General features: G+C 37.7%; 1 protein-coding gene across 2 annotated transcripts in view; it reads right to left on the minus strand.

The window, feature by feature from the left end:
• The window catches only part of ARHGAP24 (Rho GTPase activating protein 24), a 526450-nt gene that overhangs the window by 256268 nt on the left and 246421 nt on the right, over positions 1-23761 (minus strand). For both annotated transcript variants that reach the window (XM_030915931.1, XM_030915930.1), the window contains exon 3: positions 23517-23604. In XM_030915931.1, the coding sequence (XP_030771791.1) occupies positions 23517-23604 (88 nt within the window). The remainder of the gene's footprint in view (positions 1-23516; positions 23605-23761) is intronic.

Raw genomic sequence — 23761 nt, forward strand, 5'->3', positions numbered from 1 at the left:
AAGGGCTATGTTTTATTCACTTTTTATGTCTTTCATACTGTGTAATATGAAAGCAGGTACACGGGATGTACTTTTTAGGCTTTTTTTTTTTTTTTTTTTTTTTTAGAGATAAGGTCTCACTCTATCACCCAGGATGGAGTACAGTTGTGTGAGCACAGCTCATTGCAGCCTTGAACTCCTGGACTGAAGGGATCCTCTTGCCTCGGCCTCTTGAGTAACTGGGAACCACAGGCGCACAGCACCATGCCCAGCATATATATATATAATATGTATAGATACTACTATGTATTATGTATACACATATGTATATATGTATATATAATACATATGCTACTATATAATACATATACATACACATATATACACACATATGACTATATATTATATATACATATATGTATATATACCACTATATATTATATATACAGATATACATATTATATATGTGTATATATATAACTAGTATGTGTGTGTGTGTATATATATATATAGCAGTTACTGGGGTCTCTTGTCATCTTGCCCAGGCTGGTCTCAAATTCCTGGTATTAAGTGATTCTTCTGCCTCGGCCTCTTGAAGTACTGGGATTATAAGCATGAGTCATCATACCCAGTCACTGGTTAAATTTATAAGCTTCTCTACTTTTCACGTTTTCCTGGGCACAAATTTAGTGATATCTGACAATGACAATCACTTTAAGGATGAAATCACCTTGCTTTAACCTCACACTCGTATTTAAAAATGGTTTGGAATTAATAGTGGCGAGCATTGAGACTGGATTAAAGAAGGCTTCTGAAAATGGAGGGCACATTTAGACTTGTCTAGCTGTGTAATGGATGCGGGCATATGATATTCTGTACCACCTGGCTAATTCCCTCTAATGACTGGAAAACCTATTAAGAATTCTCTGAAATAAGGACTTAAACAAATGGCATGCATGGGGAAAGATGTATTTTTAAAAGACTAAAGAACCATTTGAAAAAGCAGCAATACATAATGAAAAATATCCCAAACCAATATGAAAGATGATTCAAGTCTCTTTTGTTACAAGTTGTTCTGAAGTCCTGTCAGTCAGGATTGTCATAGCTACAAGTAACTTCTTGGTTTGCCTCTAACATGTGGAGGGTGGAGGATGGAGGGGTTAGGGGTGGAGGATGGAGGGTTTAGGAGAGAGTTCAGTCATCTGCTTCCTAGCTCAACCTCTCTCTCTCTCTCTCTGTGCACGCGCGCACGCGCGTGTGTCTTCTCTCTCTCCTTAAATACTGGGGTAGCATTTAACAACCAATATCAATATGCTAAAGACCCATTCTCCTTGAATTTGTGCTCCAAGAGTACTAATTTTTTGCTCTCATTTAGGAAATTCTATTCATTTATTTTGTGACTTGGGTCTTACACCTTTCTCACACATGTAGAGTGAGTATGTGACTGAGATTAAAAACAGAATCCTAAAAATTCATAGATTCTGGGGCTATGGGATTCAAAATCAAGCAAATAACCATTCCAAGGAACATAAGCCAGACTCCTTGCCTCTCCAGGATTGAAGCTTAATGCCAAATATGTTTGAATTGTGGTATTACAAGTAAAGTACTCTGGGGTCTTACAAAATGAAAAGCACTTTTCAAGTAGAAAATGGCTTCCATATTTTTCTACAAATATTTGGACAAAGCTGAATTCATATGTGATAATCAAAACAAACACACTGGAACCACTGGAAACAGATGCATCTACAAATGGATGAATTCCTTAAAAATAATGTGTTTTGTTTTTTTTTTTTTTTTAATATGGAGGATGAAAATCACCTACCAAACAACAATTCTGTAGCTCTTAGTAGCAACCATAGGCAAATCTTGGGATTTAGAACTTGAAAAGATGCTAGGAATTAAATAATCTGTTAGTTATCAGTCTTGATACCATACTGCTCTGTTATATGCTACAACTTAATAGTTGCTAATTAATGATAAAGTAATGTCATTTGTAAAAGATTTGCTTGTTTATAATTAAAGTTGATTTAAGTTTATTTTTACTTAAGTTTTGGCATGTTCCCTTGAATGAGGGAGCCAGGATGACATTAGAGTCATTGCACTCTTGTGCTAACTTGCAGTCAGTCTTATTTGGCCTGTGTGTCTTATCGCAAATGAAAAAAAAAAAAAAAAAGATTTGAGAACTGTTCCTCCTGTACAACAGTTCTGCTTCTCTTCTCTGTGGGTTTTGTTTCATCGACTCTTTCTTTTCTGTTTGTTTTCTTTTGTTTTGTTTTTGAGACAGGATCTCGCTCTGTCACCTAGGCTAGAGTACAGTGGTACAATCATGGCTCACTGCTGGTTCAGCCTTCTGGGTTCAAGTGATCCTCCTGCCTCATCCTCCCAAGCATCTGGAACTAACATGCTCAGCCTGTTTTTTTTTTTTGAGATGGGATCTCACCTTGGCTCCCCAAAGTGCTGGGATTACAGGAGTGAGTCACCACATCTGGTCCCCTCATTGGTTCTTTCAAATGCTTGATTTGAAGTCCCTTTGTCTTTCTCTCAGTTTCACCTCCAAGGTCCCAGACCTCTTTTATTCCCCTAAATATCTTCTTAAAGGCAGTGCATGATTTTTTTTTAGCTGAATTATATGATAATTTGACAACACTGTCTTCCCTTTGCTTTCGATTTCTTTCTGATGAATCTGAATTTCAAAAACATTTATCATTGCCTAGAGATTCAGATTCTCTAATTTTAACTGAGATCTGGAATCCCTGATAATGCACTAATTCTGTATAAAGGCAACATTGTTTCAGAACATCCATCTCCAGGCCCCCTATAAACCATGAGGTTTATAAAATTTTACATAATTTAGGTGTCCTGTGTGAAATTTCAAAATATCTAAATTTTAACAAGTTAAATCAATATGCTAAAGATTACAGAAATTATCTGTTGCTTATAACCTATGTGCAAAATGGCACTAAAATATAACAAACTTTAAGACAATTATTTTTGCCTCCTAAAAAATGTGCAGGCTAGCTAGTGATATTTAAAAAACTTGAAAATAATTCATAATAGAGAACACATAAACATTAAATAACAGCACATACTTTGGAGTCACAAAAATCAGGGATTGAAACTTGTCACAAACCTCAGTTTCCACATCTGTTAATTTGATTTAATCAAATAACCTATTTTCATGGTATTATTGTGAAAATTGACCTAACACCTTCTTATCTGATGCAGACATTCAATTAACCAATTCAATATATATATCTATATCAATCTATACATCTATACATATAGTACACACACTTTTCACCTTTTTTCTCAAACACTTAAACAGTAATTTGCTAATTCTGTTATTCAGAAATTCAGGTTGCATGTTCCATTCAACTAGTGAGCAAAATCAAGCTCAAGCTTAGCTGGATAGACAGGCTGAATTAATTAGTATTCCTTTGCTTATTTTCCTCCTCCTTCTCCTCTCTTCTGTGCTCCCTCATTTTCTCCCGCTCTCCAGGTTGCATGATAAGAGCGAGACATCATCAATATCTCAGCCCAGTGACTGCCTATCTCTTCTGGGAGAAAGCAGACTTTTGGCCAGCTGCCAGCCTCTGCCTCCGAGGTTGAGGACAATTGCTCACTCTGTGCCCTGGTGGCCAAATCCTGCCAAACAGCGGCAGATGGTGTCTTCCCCACAGACCTTCTACAAGTCACATGGCAATTGGCCTGGGTGAATGTTCCAGCTCCTTTGTGGCTGGTCTATCCCAGTCTGCCCGCCTTTCCACTCCCTCCCCGACTCTGGCAAATAGAACATAGACATTTAATCACTGTCACTTTTTCCATAATCCCCTCATTGGAAAAGAGAGTTTTTAAAGAGTAGATCTTTTTATTTGGTTTTGGTCTTTGAACTACATAATCATACCACATAGAATGGTGTCAGATGCTCTAGTAACATGCAACTACAACATAAAATATGAAAAAAAATTACCAGTGTCTGTAAAAAAATTATTTGCCTAATAATCTTCTTCTCTCCTATATTCATGGAATGGAGCTGTGATTTTATAAAATTAGGCACTAAAATTTCACTAGGCCCTGAAACAAATTCAGTTTCTCTCTCACCTTTCAGCCAGTTTCAACATTGTTGCCCTCCCTCCAACTCCAGGGAAAGAAAATGACCCACATTCAGGTAACTGAGGCAATGAGTTCTTCTGCTCATCACAGTTGCCATCATCTACCAGCTTTTTGGCATTCCTGCCTGTCCCCAAGCCACACACATGCCCAAGTGAACAAAACTGAATCTAAAAATAAAAATAAAAATGCAGAAGTCATACTCAGAGAGCTGGAAGTTTAACACATATAATGATATTGCTATAAAAGGATTTGTATTCAGAGATATTTCTGAAAATGAAAACAAAAACCCTGTTTATTTATTTATTTTTTTAAAACCCTCCCTTTTCTTTACTTCTGGGTAATTTAATAAGATAGCACCATCTATAGGATGTTCCCATCCTTTTCCTAACAGCAAAAGCCATTCTAGCCCCATCTCTAGGATGGTCTTAGTATTGTTTTCTGTTGTCTTTTTCTTCTCTCTTGTGCCTAATGGGAAACAACCACCTCTCTGGTGCCGAAGGGAGGAAAATCTCTAAGTGTCGTGCTTTTTTAGATTTTTCTGAAAGAACAGCAAAATGGTTATGTGAAAGGGACCCTGTGTTTGCTATTTCACTGGCCGGTGACCTAGGGCAAGTTACTTTAACTTGAGGCTTCAATTTCTTTGTAAAATGAAGAGAATAATGTCCTTAACTCATAGCATTGTTAAATCAAATTAAATAATACGAGCACTGTTAAATTAAAGAATATAATAATGAACAGAATGAATACTCAAAAAAGTTAGCTTTCATTACTACTCTTTTAAGCACAGGGAATCTGTGTTTCTGGGATAGTGTAGGACTATTGAGATGCATCTATAAGACAACAGTATATTGTTAAATATTCTCTGAAGTGAGCATGATGGCAAGGAGGAGCTTGTAGGAGCTTGTTTCATGGTAAAATAAGCCATGTGTTACAAAAATATGCAAAGAAGGACATCATCTTCCACTCTCATGAAGGAAAGAAGGACAAGAAGAGAAATGATGATAAGAAATATAATAGTCCTCATATTTTATTCATTTTTATTGAGTGCCAACCACAAGCAAGCACACAGTAGATAAATGGTAAATAAAACAGGTAAAAGGCAGCTAAACAAACTATTAAATTCAGAATAGAAAGCTCTGTAATAGATATGAAAAAGATGACTAATAAAGAACATCGGCTGGGTGAGGTGACTCACCCCCTATAATCCCAGCACTTTGGGAGGTGGAAGCAGGCAGATCACTTGAGGTCAGGAGTTCGAGAGCAGCCTGGACAACATGGTGAAACTCTGTCTCTACCAAAAATACAAAAATTAGCAAGGCATGGTGGTGGGCACCTATAATCCCAGCTACTCAGGAGGCTAAGGCAGGAGAATTGCCTGAACCCAGGATGGGGAGGTTGCAATGAGCCGAGATCACTGGACTCCAGCACTCCAGTCTGGGTGACAGAGGAAGACTCCGTCTCAAAAATAAACAAACAAACAACCCCCACCCCCCAAAAAAAGAAAAAAACACAACAACAACCAAAAGAATATCCCAGATCGGGGGTAGGTACTTTCAATAGAAGTTCTCCTCTGGGAAGAAAACATTTAAATAGAGGTTTGAATGATGATAGCCAAACAAACGAATAAAACAAAACCCAAAGGCATGTAGTCTATAAGGAGGGGGTCCAGCATGCATGAAAGGCCTTCGATCTGAAAAACTTCGGACATTCGTGAACTGTGTGGCAAGTCTGTGTGGCTGGAGCATGGGAGCAAAACGCGATGGGGGATGGGATCCTGTAGGCTATAAGACTGAACTTGGAGTTTTCACTATATGGAGAGTGTGATGGGAAGCTTTTGAAGGCTTTACACAGCCAGTCAGCATATTTTAAAATGATCTTTCTGGAATTTGGAAGAAAATGGGCTCTAGAAGGATTAAGTGCAGAAATCTGACGGAAGGATGATTTGGTATACGTGAGAATGAAGAAACAGGAGATAGAGAGAAGAAAACTGAGCACAGATATATTTTGGAAGCAGAATCAGCACCACTGGTTGATGACTGGATGTCAAGTGTGAGAAACAGAGAGGATGCAAGGATTATGCCCTGACTTATGGCAAGTCTGAAGCTTTTCATTCAGTTAAATGCATATTGACCACCTGAAGATGGACATGCATAGAAGAGTTCTGACTAGACTCAAATTACAAAGCCTACTGCACCAGGGAGGCAGGGGAGAGGGAGGCAAAAAAGAAGAGAGCTGGGTGGGGGAGCCCAAGCAGTCCTCCTGGCCTGAAGCTAGGAAAGGGGCAAGGCCATGGCAAGAAAATCAGTCAACAGAGGAGTCAGGTGTGGCATGGTCTCTAAATGCTTCTTTTATTTTCAAGGTTTTAATAACATCAAAAGGCAATCCATGATGTTCTCAGGCTAGAATTTGGGGATCCTCCCTCCGGCTAAAATAGACAGCAGGCGGAAGACAAGAGAATTATTGAAAATTAAAGAATGAGACTTTTTAAGAAACATGTCTGGTCTTATGCCATCTGCAGCTGACTCAACCAGAGGGAGAAAAACTCATAATCTAAAAAATGAAAATGATACCAAGACAATCCAATGGGGAAAAAAATACTGTTCAACACATGGTGCTGGAAAAACTAGACAATCCACATGCAAAAAATGAAGTTAGATTCCTTTCTTATACCATACACAAAAAAATTAATTCAAGGTGAATAATAGATATAAGTGTAAGAACTAAATTATAAAACTCTTAATAGAAATCATGGGGATAAACCTTCATGATCTTGATTTAGGCAAAGCGTGCTTAGACACGACAGAAGGTGATCAAAGACAAAAGAGATACATTGGATTTTATCAAAATTAAAAACTTCCGTGGTTCAAGGACACCATCAGTAAAGTAAAAGAACAACTCATGGGATAGGAGAAAATATTCATAGGTCTTATATCCGACAAGAGGTTTGTACCCAGACTATATAAAGAACTCTTACAACCTGACAATAATAATAATAGAAAAAAAAAAAAACCCAAATGAAAACTAGGTTTTGAAAAGACATTTCTCCAAAGCAGATAGATATGCAAATGGTCAAAGGCACATGAAAAGAGAGTCAATATTAATTAGCATTAGGGAAATACAAATAAACCACAATGAGATACCACTTCCTATCCACTAGGGTGGCCATAATAAAAAAGATAGATGCACTCTGGGAGGCCGAGGTGGGTGGATCACCTGAGGTCAAGAGTTCAAGACCAGCCTGGCCAACATGGTGAAACTCCGTCTCTACTAGAAATACAAAAATTAGCCAGGCATGGTGGCAGGCACCTTTAATCTCAGCTACTCGGGAGGCTGAGGCATGAGAATCGCTTGAACCTGGGAGGTGGAGGTTGCAGTGAGCCGAGATCATACCACTGTACTCCAGCCTACATAAACCAAGCACACTAGGAATGACAGTGGTATTCCTACTTATACTGACAAAATCAAGAAAATGTAATACTAATATAATCAAAGAGAATATGGAAGAGTGGAAAGACAGCTAAGTAGAATGTTGCTAAGTATGAGCCAGCTTCCTTCCTTTCACTGTAGTTCCTTTACATTGATCCTTTCAATATAATTTATTTACATTATGGGTTGGTGTTAGGATTCTATCCTTTTCATATTTTCAAGTAAGTGACCTGAAAGAAAGAGCAAATTTGCAAATGCCATGAAAGTGAGAAATGTAACAGCTCCGGTGTTCAAATAGTTGAAAAAGTGCAATATTATCATCTCCTTGTTGCTCCCAATTATTTTGAGCAGTAAGAACATGGCAATATTGCACTTTGCATGGAGATGATATTTTCAGCCACAATTAACATACCGAGCCATTGTGCTTGGCTCCTTCTGTGTAATTAAGTCAGTGACCATTAGACTGAGCCCACAACCAGTTTGCTGCCTAGAGTTCCCCATGTACAATTAGTTCCATTAAGAGTCATCACATCAGTAGTATAGCAATGGTCTTGAGGCTTTGTGTTTCAGGCTGCTAATGAAATGGCACTGCTGGCTTCCAGGAAGTACAGGAGATATTCATGTCAAAGGAAGCAGAAATGAAATCCACTAGAGTCTACAGGTTAGCAAAGGGCTGAACAGAATGAGTGAATTTTTCATTTGGGCACAAGTTCATATGCACTGGGGAAAGGGGTCACTTATGACTCAGGTCTGGACTTCCAGCATTTAGAGAAGGAAGGTTATACCGTCATGCAAAAAACAAACAAAACCATTATTTTTTCACCAGCACACAGATCATCTTATTTTTTTTTCCATTTAGTACCTTCACATCAATTGAATTTCACACATCAAGTAGGGGAAAGATGACAGAGAAGATGTTACTAAACATATCATTGAATTCAAACACTTTAGAAATAATGAGGTTTCATTAAAGAAAGGTGAGTTTAGGACAAGTTAGACACATACAATGGTACACTAGTGGGATAGTTTATACTAATTTACACAGATCACCATCCTCATTTGGGTGACACTAGTTTACAGACATTCACATACATTGTCCCATCTGTTAGTTCCACAGTGTAACATTCACTTAACTGTTGAGGAAGTGGATGCCACAAGAATTAGAGAAATTGCCCAAGAGATACAGCAGAAACAAAAATCTCTTCTCCTCTACCTACTTACTAGTTTTGTAAGTGCTCGATTGCTTCTAAAATGGACTTGATCAGCATTTCCTAGAGTGTTCAATGGAATTCCACCTCTACAGGATGTTTATTGGAATGATAAACAATAGTTTCTTGATGATAAAAATTTGGCACATAGTATCTTGCTCATTGCTGATTCTTACTAAATGTTTGATTAACTTAACCAAACTTTGAGTTCGAATTGAATCACAGAATCAGTGCAGCACTCAAGGACTTCCGATTAGTAACCCCAGAAGCTACCCATTTCTACATTACACTAACTTCCTGTGTCTGCCTTCCTTCCTTCCTTCCTTTCTTCCTTCCTTCTTTTGTTCAACAAATATTTATAAATGGTTATGATATGTCAGGCAATTTGCTGTACAGTGCACATAAGATGATGAGCAAAACAAAGTTCTAGCTCTCATGGAACTTACATACTTGAGTGAGAGACAGACATTATTTATATAAGAAAAATGGCAAGAAGTACAGATCATGGGCCTTCAAAGTGGGTTAAGACATCCTTTGAATGTGAGGGAGGATCAGGTTTCTTTTCTAAAGAAGCAGCAATTGACATACCATTTCAGAGATGAGTAGTAGTTATCTTATGAATCTTGGAATGATGAGGTGGAGCCATTCTAAAAACAAGGAACAGCATATATAAAGGTTCTGTGGCTAGTGTGATGCATTGCACATTTGAGAAACTCAAAGAAAGTCAACATGGTAGAGGTCAGAGAGCAAGAGAGAAAAATAAAATACATTGGGGGTAGTTATAGGATATAGCCCTGTAGACTGTGATAGATTTTTTTTTTTAAATAGGAGGTGACTTGATCAGACTTGAATATTAAAAAATATCACTGTATATGGGAGCTCTATGTACTTTTTAATGTAATGCTTTATAAATCTAAAACTGCTCTAAAAATCAAGTCTATTAAAAATATCACTCTGACTACAGTGAATGGGAGAGAATAGAGTGGGGAAAGACTAGAGTCTGAAGACAAGCTAATAGAATATTGCAATGCTCCAGGACAAAGAGGACCAAGACTGAGTCCAAGGGCCCTCTGCCATGATGAGGTAAGGGAGAAGAACAGAAACAAGCAATGGTGACTAAGACACAGGGACAATAGAGTAGGATGAAAGGTAGGAAAGTTAGTGTCCTAAATGCCAAATGAAGAATGTGTACCCAGAAAAAAAGGAGTAATCAACTGGGTCAAATGATTCTGATTGGGCAATTATTACGAGGATTAAAACGTAATCAATGGATAAAGAAAAATCAGCTGTCATCAATGTCATTCGTAAGAAAAAATCTGGTGGAATGAGGGGACAAAAGTTGATTTGAACAAAGATAGAAATTGGAATGAGTGTGGTATAGTTTTGTTGCAAAAAGAAGCAAAACACGTGAGGTGCTGGATGATGGGAGAAGTGTGGTTAAGAGGTTATTGTTATTTTTTTCACTCAGAGAACTAATAGCATGATTGTAGGTTCATATTTTTAAAACTTTAGTATGCATGAGACTAATTTGCTTTTTAAATAAAAATATCAATGTACTCACACCTGTAATCCTATGAGAATACACTATAGGAGCCAAAGTTACATAACAAGATAAAAAACAGTACAATCAATAGATTATGGTTCCTGAAAAGGTGGGAGTGGAAGGAATTCAAAGACAGACGAAGAACTGGATTTAGGAAGGAAAGGGGGCAGTTACTTTCTGGTAACAGATATAAGTAATTTTGTATACTTGGTATTAGGAAATTAGGGGCATACCCATTAAATTAAGTTGGCAGTAAGGAAGGCTATGTGTGGGAGACAGGATGATCAAAAATAAAATGCAAAATGAACCAACTACTTAAATAATAACTGATTTGCATCAATTATATCCAAAGTGGAATGAGTTACTTGTCTTTCAATCAAAGAACCCATTATGACAAATCACAGCCCAGAGATTAGAGCCAAATAGCCCCCAAGCACAGTTCTGTCATTATCTCCACTGTGATTCTGGTAAGCAAGTGACACATCAGAAACAATGAGTCATGAGAAGGACAATGTGATTGTTGAAAAAAAAAAAAAAATCCCTGAATTATGTCATGCCCCTGCACTAATCGTTTTCCAGAAGCCTTAATTGCCTGTCTTGACACCCCTTGCTCCTGTATATCCTAAATGACAAGTTGGTAATTCACTACAGAAAGCTTGGGCAACTGGATAAGATGTATCAAGGGCTGCCTTTGGCTTTCTGCCTCTGTCTAGACGCATGACAGTAGTATTTAAAGCATTAGTGTACCACTTTTAGAGAGAAATTTGTCCTCAAATAAAATTAGCCTTCACTTAAAAAAAAATAGACAAATAAAGACAACAACAACAGCACTAAGGCTAGATGTCCAGTCTATATCCTTTGGGCAAAGTGATAAAAGCAAAACAACAAAATGCTAAGAGTAAAATTAAGGAGAGTTTTAAATCCAAGGTCAATTTTCAGGAAAATAACTAGATATACAATATTTGTTCTTTTCCTGGACAGCCCTCATTTTTATTTCCTGTGTTTTTAGTTAATGCTTTGGTTGCTAAATCACCCAGCTTTTTAAATATCCGTGGAAGGAATAAGTAGAGTTCTGGATGATAGTGTGGTGAACATATAGCAAGGTCTGGATTTCTGCTTCTTTGAGGAGTAGGGTGGAGCTCAAGCAGTCAGTCAGAAACATGAGGGAAAGTTTGCCCCCTAAAATAGAGAAGCCTTTAGAAGAACGGTTAAGTCTCATTTCCTTTTTTATTCTGATATGGGCTTACTTGTGTTTCACCAAAATACATACAAGGAGCTCTGAACCCCCAATACCTCAGAATGTGACCCCATTTAGAGACAGGGTCTTTAAAGAGGTAATTATTTTAAAATGAGGTGATGAGCGTGGCCCTAATCCTATATAACTGATGTCCTTACAAGAAGAAATTAGGACACAGAAGGGCACTGAGGGAAGACCGTGTGAAGACACAGGGAGAAGGAGATGATACAAGGAGAGAGCCCTCAGAAGAAACCAACCCAGCTGACACTTTGAGCTTGAACTTCTAGTCTCCAGAATGCTGAGAAAATACATTTCTGTTGCTTATGTCACCCAGTTGTAGTACTTGTTGTGGAAACCCTAGAAAGCCAATAAACACACTAAAGATTCCTTCTACTCACTCCCCTTTCTTGTGAAAGACACAAAAAATTTTATTTTAAAAACAGTGCTGATGAAGCAGAAGTTCATAGAGAAACTTTCCATATGGGACCAGAGAGTCCTTAAACCATTGCCCCTTCATATTAACAGTCTAGGGACTGTCCTGCAAAGTTGGTGAGGCTTAGGCTGGGCACGGTGGCTCATGCCTGTAATCACAGCACTTTGGGAGGCCGAGGCGGGTGGATCACGAGGCGGGTGGATCACAAGGTCAGGAGATTGAGACCACCCTGGCTAACATGGTGAGACCCTGTCTCTGCTAAGAATATAAAAAATTAGCCATGTGTGGTGGCGGGCGCCTGTAGTCCCAGCTACTTGGGAGGCTGAGGCAGGAGAATGGCATGAACCCGGGAGGCCGAGCTTGAGGTGAGCAGTGATCGCGCCACTGCACTCCAGCCTGGGTGACAGAGCGAGACTCTGTCTCAGAAAACCAAACAAACAAACAAAAAAACAAACAAAAAAAGTTGGTGAGGCCTATAAGATCATAGCTGGTTGATGCAATTTGGACGTAATATAGAAGTCTGAGGTTAGGCACGGCGGCTCATGCCTGTAATTCCAGCACTTTGGGTGGTCAAGGCGGGTGCATCATCTGAGGTTGGGAGTTCGAGACCAGCCCGACCAACATGGAGAAAAATAAATACTCTACTTAAAAAAAAAAAAAAATACAAAATTAGCCAGGCGTGGTGGCACGTGCCTGTAATCCCAGCTACTCAGGAGGTTGAGGTAGGAGAATCACTTGAACCTGGGAGGCAGAGGTTGTGGTGAGCCGAGATCACACCATTGCACTCCAGTCTAGGCAACAAGAGTGAAACTCCATCTTGAAAAAAAAAAAGTTCGAATTTTTGCTTATTAATCCTATATTTGAAATATAAGTATTTGATTAGCATGGCCTAAATGAACCTACAAATGAATAGGCAAATAAAGATAAAGTCCATTTTAAAGCCAGGAAGCCTGACAGTCTCAGGGATGCATTATTGGCCTGCAGATGGTCCTTGGGGTTTTATCTTTTGAAACATTCAGGACCACTTCATCTCAGTTTTCTATTAAAAAAGAAAAGAAAAAACCTTCCTTGGTTCCCTGAGAGTTGGCACAGGTCTCAGTGATATGCCACTGCTCTGCTGGCTACAAGCTTATCTCTCACTCTTAATTATCAGCAGCTGTTCTGCTGCACACTCATTTTCCTTTTCCTCGTCTATTTCTTTTCCTGTGAAGTATGCTTCCCCTTTCTCATTCTGACATCATTTCTAACCTATCGGTTGTTCTCTCCAGTGGCCATCGAGTCACCCAAACACACTCGTTCTGTGGCTCAAAGAAGCCCTACCACAGACCTGCCTGGACAAACTCTTTGTAATAACAGCAGCCAACATTTGTTTAGTACTTTGCTATTTTCATAGCTTGATTAGATTGCAAAACCCTTTTCAATTATTGGATAAAAGAAGCAGGTGAACACAAATGGCCTGAGAATGCATAATTAAAACCATGTCACAAAGAACAATGGGAAAGATCACATTTATTTCAGCAATAACTTCTTTATAAATGTTTCTGTTTTCAAAGCAATAAAAGACACTATTGGTGTATTAATGAAGGACTCAAGAATGAGGAGAGTACTACTTTCTTTTATTAAAAAAATTGCCACATAATAATTGTACATATTTATGGGGTACTTAGTGATTTTGTAAAATATATATAATGTATAGCGGGTAATCAGGATAATTTGCATATCCACCATCTCAAATATTTATCATTACTTTGTGTTTGGAACATCCAATATCCGCCATCTGGCTGTTTGACACTATAATACATTATTGCAAACTATAGTCACCCTACAATAGTATAGAACACTAGAATTTTTTCCTTCTATCTAGCTATAATGTTGTCTACTTTTAAAATAGTGTAGAGTCTGAGAAGTTAATGAACTTCTCTAAGATCTAGTCTCACAAGGCACTGGGAAAAAGGTCAATAATCAAGTTAAATAACTCAGACCTAGACAACTCTAATTTTGACTAATCCAATGTGATCAATCCATAGATGATAAAACTGCAGTCTCATTTATTCATTAATTCAACAAACATGCATTAAGCATACACTACATGACAGCACTCTGCTAGGCAGTAGGGATAGATGGTGTCTCTTCTCAAGAGCTTCCAATCTAATAGGGAAGGAAGAGAGCAGACAGTGCAAGGACTGTGAGTATGGAGGAGAGAGGAATGAAATGCAGAGTATACTGACTCTTAAACCCATAACCCCATTTCTTCTTATCATCCTTATTTCTCTTAATTCTTAGATATTTGGCCTCAGTGTGGGGTAGATAATAAACCTATCCATATCCTTATTGGTATAAGAAAGTTGTAACATGTGGTGGTTTTGTGGGCTCAGATGGGTGTGAAGCCTGGCTTTAGCACTTGTCAAAAATGTGAATTTGTACCACTGTTTTACATCTATATATATATTTTTTTCCTCATAACCCCATTTGTGGTAGGTATATATTTACCTATATATGCCTATATATATTCACTTTCTCATATATATATATATATATATATATATATATATATATATATATATTATATATATACACCCAGCCCCTTTCTCTGTGTGTGTGTGTGTGTGTGTGTGCAGTTATATTAAATGAATCGTTGTATATAATGCCTGACATATATCAGTACAGGGCCTGACACATATTTCAGTAAATATTAAATATGAATATTATGGGAGCATTTCTCATACTGATGGTAAAAGAAAACCAGTGGGTTTGGGGCGGGGAGTAGTTAATAAATGGGTGGTAAGGAAATAAACTACCCCTCTAAGAAGATAAGCTTAAGTTTGTTTGTTTTACTCACAAATAATGTATTGTTATTTTCTGTGAGATACTTAGAGGGTTAAGATACTAATGCAAGCTGGGTGGGGTGGCTCACGCCTATAATCCTAGCACTTTGGGAGGCTGAGGCAGGAGGACTGCTTGTACTCAGGAGTTTGAGACTAGCCTGGGCAACACAGTAAGACCTCATCTCTACAAAAACAAAAAAATTAGCCGAGCATGGTGGTGTGAACTTGTGGTCCCAGCTACTACTTGGGAGGCTGAGGCAGGAGGATCACTTGAGCCCAGGAGGTTGAGGCTGCAGTGAGCCGTGATTGTACCACTGCACTCCAGCCTGGGTGACAGAGTAAGACCCTGTCTCAAAAAACAAAACCAAACAAAACAAAACAAAACAAAACAAACAAAACAGCTAATTTACATCATATAAAGGAAAGCTTAGAAGACACTTCAAGCTTTTTTGATCTTGCCAGAATTGCTTCCATCTCAGAATATTTGTAAATAGTTCCCTGAATTTGTGTGGACTGAACAAAATATGGGAAATGTTTTTCATGCTAGGCAAATCCAATCTCCTATTAATGGTATTCATAAAGTCACATAAGAGATTTCAGTTCTGGTCAGAATCTAGAATCCCAAATGAACTGAGACAGTGTTTAAAAGAGAATATTTCAGTTTGGTCACTAACACTTTTAAAGTTCAATGTGATTTAAAGAATAGATATTATTCAGAGATGGAACTTCTAAATAAAAATATTGGCAAATAGTTCCTGAATCATGATTTTGAGGCAATGGGTAATGCCATGGCCTGGGGAGACAGGCTGTCTCAGAGTTCTAATTCTGGCTCTGGTGGCACCAGTGGGGATTAGTGATTTATATCAGTATTTCAGCTTCCTTTTCATAGGTTTGCTTTTTTTATCTAGCCCAGGGGTCAGCAAACTACGCCCACGGGCCAAATCTGGTTCACTGTTTATTTTTAACATTTTTAAGTGGTTGGAAAAAAAAAGAATAATATTTCTGATATTTGTGAAGTATATAAAATTCACATTTCAGTGTCCATAAATAACCTTTATTGACATACAGCCACATCCATTTGTTTATGCTACCACGGCAGAGTTGAACAATTGTAGTGGAAACCTTATGGTCACAAAAGCCTAAAATATTTACTCTCTGGATCTTTCCAGAAAAGGCTTGCTGGCCCCTAGGCTAGCAAATAGTGATAGTGACTGGATCAACATGTCTAACAACACTGTGAGACAGCATTCCTCAGAGGGACACTTCACAGGAGAGGATCATATGATCACACTGTCCATCAGTTCGTAAATGCCCCAAATGTTTGTTGGTTGAAATGACATTTGCCAGAATTTCAAAGGATTAAAAACATTTAAAAAATGTTCTTTGTACCATGTTAATAGCTTCTTTCAAGTGTATATTCTAATGTATTTTAAGTAGGAAGGGAATTTTGAAACAAAAATCTCAAAAACTTTTTTTAAGTAAAAGAGCACATAGTAGTTAGCTAATACATGCTGTTTTCACCAATGCCTTTATTTAGTTCGTGTAGAGTTACTTGTGTATATAGAATTATGTTTTCATACCATAAGCAACTCCTACTCACATTCTCTAAATGATCTGCACATATTATAACTAAGCAAAAAATATATATATATACAAGCTTCAGGGCTGCCTACAGACTTAGGCAGACAAAAAAAAGAGATTGTCACAACTGCTTTAGGGTAACAAATATAATCGCATGGATTTTAACTTACAGAACTAACACAAAAAGGAAAAACAGTTAAGATAAGGGAGTGTTGTAAAATTAAATGCCTAAGCAGCATATTTAACTGGTGAACAAGAAAATGACTAAACTTTATGCTACAACACAATTAAAATATTCCTACATTTTCATATGAAGTATATGTCAAATATTGGCTTACATTTTCAAATGACAGCAAGTTAATGTAGCCAATGACATTATTTATTCAACCCAGAAGGAGTCACAATTGCAGACATGTATGGTAAACTTTTATTGATGTTGTTACATTATTCCAAAAACTCAAAAATTGGCCATACTTTTTTCTTTCAAAGAGACATCCATGAATCTATCTCATAACTATTTATTTCTCAGCTGGCCTATTATGTAACACAGCTGCAGTAACCATCTAAGTAGGTTGAAGTTTTACTAAATTAAAAATTTTACAGCCTCCAGACCCATGAAATGTTCCATCCAGGAAAAGTTATTTTGCAAATGTGCAAAATAGGTCTGTGGAGTTACACAATCATAGAAGCAGGAGAAAGAACAACTGAATCAGAGGTAAAAGTCTAAAACTGATTGGTATACCAGATAATTATAAATAACGGTTTATGCATACATATACATAGATAAATGCATAGGAACATAGACACATTAGCTAAAATAGAGATAGATAAAGAGTGAGAGAGATAATAAAGTATTTGGTCCCCAGTATAAACTATTATTCTTAACCTATAGTCAATGATTGCATTTTAGGGAATCTCTGAAGTCCTCAAAAGTGTGTGCAGTTTTGGTAGTTATTTGCCTTTTTTTTTTTTTTTTTTTTTGGCAAAAGGATCAATGCATTTATTAGATTCTTTAGGCACCCATGTCCTCTAACTTTTCACCTATCTCCTAAGAAATCCTTCTGGAAAAATAATTAGAATGGAAACTTTTTAAAAATTGAAATGTACAAAAGTAACATGTCATTGTCTGAGGGTATTGGAAATAATTAGTACAGTTGTTGCTAAAGGTAGGATAAATAACATCTTTTTTTTTTTTTTTGAAGGGCCTAATTTTGTTTCCAGGCAGATAAAAATCACTTTAGATTAACCTTCAACATTTATCTTATTTTTTTTCCATAGCTACTTTTTCATTCCTCATCCTCTTGTCTTTTGTGTTCACCTCTTCTTTTCTTTCCCTGGAGGAAGGCAGAGGAAAGTATACCGCCTAGTTTTAGTTATTATTGATTTTAGGCACTGGGTCAGATGTGCCTTTTAGGGTCTGGAATATTGACAATTGCCCTTGAAAGCTATGATGAATCTTTGCTTGGTCGGTGGACTGAGTCCCAGCATATGATTAATATCAGGTGTCTTGGTTGGTTGTTAGACAGTGAGTGATAACTTGGCCAGTATGTGAGGGGAGTTTGTGAAGAAGCTGACCGATTTCAGCAATGTGTGTTCGGTAATGAAAGAGAATTGGATCCTAGAGCGTAACAGTTGTCTATAAGAAAGCACTCCATCCGTAGAATCCACCTTTGTTACCTTTATTCATAATAAGGAAGATCACTGCAGGAAAATGTCTGTTTCTCCCCACTTTTTCATGATGGGATTGTTGTGGCCTTAAAACATGCTTTCAAAAGAACTGTAAGTGGGCATCTCTGTCTAGTGCCTATTTGTATTATATATTGTGTTATAAATAGCTGCTAAAAAACCAAAATGTCTACCTTATCAAGTGCCAAAATTCTCATTCTTAATGAATGAGTCTAGAAAGATACCAGTGTATCCATTCCAGTTCAAAAAATAACTTCACATGCTCATATTTCAGAAAAGAGACTCCAGACCGTTTTTATTTTATTTTATTTATTGAGATGGAGTCTTGCTCTGTCACCCAGGCTGGAGTGCAATGGCGAGATCTCTGCTCACAACAACCTCCGCCTGCCGGGTTCAAGCGATTCTCCTGCCTCAGCCTCCTGGGTAGCTGGGATTACAGGCACACACCACCACGCCCGGCTAATTTTGTATTTTTAGTAGAGACGGGGTTTCTCCATGTTGGTCAGGCTGGTGTCCAAGTCCTAAGCTCAGGTGATCCACCCGCTTCAGCCTCCGAAAATTCTGGGATTATAGACATGAGCCACCGCACCCAGCCCAGTGTTAGCTTTCTAACCTGGATCAAATTACTTCTCTGTGCCTCACATCTGTCATTTGTAGAATAAAGATAATGACATTGCCTGCCTTATTGAGTTGTAGTAAGGATTAAATAAAGCGATACATGCGAACAGCCTGGAACATTGCCTGGAATTCAGACGTCTAGATACTGACAAGGCTACAGACATTATAACTGTAGTACTCTTTCTAGATCCCAAAGACTGGTATATTCCTTGCTGAAGGCACAAAGAGATTCTCATGGGAATTGTTCTACAATGCAGCAGGAAACAGCTTCACCCAAGTTTATCTGTCTCCCTGCACCCAATCAATGACTAGCTGGCACCAGGAAACAAAGCCCCAGCCCCTCAGTTTGAAGAAATCTTGAGAGGGATCACAGCCTCAGGGGACCCCACTGGATCAGCTAAGACCTCAGTTGCTATGGCATTGTAGGGCAGGTGCACCTGTCACATCCTGCTTTCCTCACTTCCTCGCAGAAAAAAATATCTTCAGAGAACCTTTCCCATGACAATCTAATGTCATTCTCCATCAGCGTGTGTTTGCTGGAATCCAAGCTAAGATTATAGATAGATGTAAATATAACGTTTTATCCCCATTATCCTGGAATTGCAGCTAAGTCCCACCCCCTACCCCCCAAAAGAGGCTAAAACCCCACATTCTAAGTTGAAAAGACCAATGGAAATTGTGCCTAGCCACTTCTCTGCCCGGTTTACTGAGAGAAAGCATTGCATTTCTGAGAACCCAAATGGCCCTGACTGTTTTGAAGGGGAAACTAGAAATGAGGAAGTGCTACTTGGAGAAAGCAGTTTTCAAAATCAACACTGTTTTTTGAGGGGGAGGACTAGGAATTCTCCCAACTATCGGAACAAGAGTATTGCTGGTAAATTTTGATGTGTGTTAGAACAGTGACCCACTCCTTCTCTAAGTCAAGGACTCACGATGGCCTCTGAAGCTTGGCAAGTCACTGACCTTGCTGGGCACTGAAGCTGATAACCCGTGGAGAAAATGACAAGACAAAGGAGGCAGCAACAGTGGAACAGCCTGCATTTCCCTTACCTTGCAGGCCAGGGTACATGAGTTTCCTAGTTGCTGAATAAACACAAAGCAAGCAGCTGACCTTTGAGCCCTTTTGCTGTAACCCATCCAACAGGACCATCCCAATGCCGGGAGAACACTAGCATGTGAAGTGGATTTCTAATTCCAGAGACCCTGAAAAATCCACACATGCACCTGTGAAAGATTCAGCCTTTAGAGAGGAATGTCTGTAATGATCAGTCAGTGTAAAGGGGCCATGCCCCAGCAATATCAACTGTGTAGGAAGATCTCTACCTTCTTCCATCCATCTCTAGGTCTCATCATCAGAAAGGAAGGCAGAAAAGTAGGAAAGGAAACATGTAAGGAGTTTCTCTCCACTTTAGCCACTAGATGACAAAGAGGTCTTTGCTGCAACAGGGGAGAAAAGGTCTTATGCAACAGGAAATAGTTCAACATAGCAGAGTGGGGGCAGTTTCATATGACTGAGATTTCTCCATAAGCCTGGTAAATACATGCACTTCAATAAATATTTGTTTAGCACCATGTGTTATATTATGCTATTCCCAGGTGTTCGGTATACAGAAAGATGTGGTTTCTAAATATATGGAGGTACATATAGTCCTCCTTTGTCTTATTTTGCCTATTTCTTGTCTGTTTCTTTGTCATTTTATTTTTTTCTCTGAGAAACTTCTCTCCTAAGAAAGCTATTACATCATTATTCCAATAATTACTCTTTATTTTTTAAAACATTTCAAGGAAAACTCAACTAGAACACATTTAGAGAAGCAGAAACCAACTGCAAGTTCTTTCTTCAAGAACTGTTCGTTAAAGATTTGCCAATCTTTCTTTCTCAACCACATTTCCCAAAAGTTTGGACTTTGGCCATAGAAGTTCACTTCAATCTAAAATTTGGCATGTCTGACAGAGAAGACTTCAAATTTGCCAATTTGGCTGATATCCCTTTGAATAACAAGTAGAGAAATAGGACAAATTTAGAGTGAAAAATCTGTAACTCATGGCATTATTCAGAGAGATAATTCATTTCATAGGATAATGAATCTATAGGAAATCAACCCTAAAACACAGTAGAGTTATTTTCAGATAGGTTTTTACAAAAGCCTAAAATATGCATACAAATATAGTTTGTAAGCAAATATAAGTAAGTAATACACAAAGACCTGAGACACTCAATTTTATTGAAAATTCTTGTTTTATTATTTTTATATGATTTTCCTTGGTTTCATAGGATATTTCAGTATAAAGCAAAAGCAAAAATAAAACAAAATAAAAATTTCTACATATATAGATACATATGGAAAAATTATCAGGACATACAGCGCACATATGGATCAACTATATTAGTAACACACACACAAATGTGTATGTACGCATGTAGCGCTAGAATAATGGCAAAGAGCTTGCTAGAGACTTTTGTGAGTTCTGTTGGAAATCATTATGGGCAGATGAGATTAAAATATGTAATCCCCTCCTACTCACTGATAAACTCAGGATAGTTAGATTTGAGTTAGCTATCCATAAAGACAGAAACTTGTTGGGTTTGTAAGCATCGTCTTTATGATAGATTTTCAGAAGTGGCAATTGAAATAATTTTATAGAGAAAGCCAATCTAGAATAAATATGCCCTATGATGATCTTCTGCCAGGTAGGCCCACAGACTGCCGAGGGTTCTATACACGTTACCAACCACATTTCTGCAATCCTTGCTGCCTCCTATGCATTCCGACAAATAAAACCAATCTGTTGTAACATCCCAAATTCTCATGTTAAACAATTACACAACTGAAAAACTGAAAAATATTACCTTCTCATTCCCACTTGCAAAGATAAATTAATTGTTATGCTATCCCTGAATAACCCCAATAATGCAAATATTGATGAAAGTAATCTGATACAGAACCCACATTATCACAGAAGTACAGAAGTGTTTGCCTGGAAATGCCATCCTGATGTCAAGGGCACATCATCAAAGCCCCAGTGACCAGGATGAATGGCACAGACATTGGATTCTCAATGTAGTGCTTTGTGTTTCCAGCTCTGTCTTCAAAGACACATTTGGAACACTTCTCTTCACACTCCATAAGATGATTTAGAATTATAAAACCTAATTTAGCAGCTATTACATACTGTATTAATAATTCAGGAAGCATCTTTTCAAATGATCTAGTTGCATACTATATTTATCTCCATAATTGCAGAAGCAAGCTTGAATTTCATATAATTGTTTTTGAAAGGACAACCTTCAGATTCCATATTACACAGTCTTAAACTTCTTAGGCTTTGTTCTTCAAAAGCCATTATGTCATATGCACTGCATGTGAAACAGATGATTTAGAATAGCAATGTTGGAGAAGAGGTTTTATCCATTACTTCCTGGTCTTGAAGACATGGCTCTCTCTAAAACAGTATTGAAAATATCCATCTATATTACTTGAGAAGTTCTTCACCAAAAGATGAAACCTCCTTGCAGCTAGCTGACTGAATGGAAAAGTAGACCTCTAGCATTACTGGAGATAAAGAGTCAACCATCAGTTCAATACCATGTTGATTTAAAAGCCAACATAGCTATTGTCTGAGAATAAATCGGAAAAGAAATTTCCTCTACTGATACTTCAAAGACTCTGTAACATCTGGAATCTGGTTCTATACAGGGTATTCCACTAAGAAGTAAGAATAAAAGGATTTTAATAAGGCAAATAAGATTCAGGTTTCTTACAATATGTTCTCCCTGGAGGGAAACAAATAACACATTGCATCTGACTAACCTTTCTGCACTTCAGCGGCATTAATTAACATTTAGTCATGGATTCCATCATGAGCCAGATGAACTTAGTACTACAGCTGTTTTCATCGAGGGGAAAATATGCCTTTCCATTTTAGATTCCCAGCATTTATAAATATGGGAAAAAGACATTTTATTGACTGCTTTGTGGCAGCATTATTGATAAGAACTCCATATTACTTACCCAAATAAATTAACACCAACCGTAGACTGTGATCAAATCAATATCAATATTACATAAACTGGGTCAGCCAGAGCCAATACTATAAAAACCAGATTCCTACCTCCCTTTTTCTTACATTGAGGGATAAGGAAAGGTTGAAGAACTGATCAAAAAGGTAGGTATCATGGCCTTGGAGGAATTGTTGCTGGGTGAGTCAAAGATTTTAGTGAAGATCAGGTACACTAAGAGGAATGAATACAGATGACTAGGAAAAACAAACGGATGTTTCAAAAGTTTAACTGCAGGATTTGATGTCTTGGCAGAGCTGTCTTCAGCTCTACCAGCGAAACATGTGGAAGTGGTTGGTTGGGAGCAAAGCTGAGGTACAGAACTGTAATACTTGGTCAGTATTACAAGTATTAAGGAGTAAGAGTTTTTGTTTTGTTCTGTTTTGCTTTGCTTTGCTTTTAGCAAAACCTCCTTTAAGATGCAATTTTGTGAGGAAATATGTCAGTGACTCCACTGGGCAAAGCATTCAACCTCTAACACCTTGTCAAATTTCATATCACAAGAGCACTATAAAATCAAATTCACTCCAAGAGTCCTGAACAAATACTGTGTCATGACTTGTGGTCAACTACGGAGTCTCATGGACAAAGGAAAATCCAGTAGTTACATGGTTAGAGCATGTGTGTGTGAGTGCATTCATTTGTACTAGTATATAAACCTGCAGTTATTATCTGTGTCAATATTAACCAAACCTCAAATTAAGGTTCTCAGTTATGATTCAAAAAAGAATGAAACCTGTCTGACCCATCTTCACCTTTACCAACACAGGATGACAATAATTTAATCAGACTAGGAAAATATCTTACCTGGAACTACTTCAAAAAGGAACTTCCCTGGGTTCTCTTCATTGCAGGGATGCTCAAAAACTTTATTTCCAGACAGAAAAATAGCACCCTGTGAACACAAATACTCAAAACATCAACATCATCGGATAGCAAACATTGTATATCATCATTATAATCAGTGAATATCCAAGGTGTATCTATAACCCAGTAATACAGTAAGATGCATCAGCCTCTTTTATATTCCAAATAATCAAAAATTATGTGCC

Source organism: Rhinopithecus roxellana, chromosome 2, assembly GCF_007565055.1.
Source record: "Rhinopithecus roxellana isolate Shanxi Qingling chromosome 2, ASM756505v1, whole genome shotgun sequence".
NCBI lineage: Eukaryota > Metazoa > Chordata > Mammalia > Primates > Cercopithecidae > Rhinopithecus > Rhinopithecus roxellana.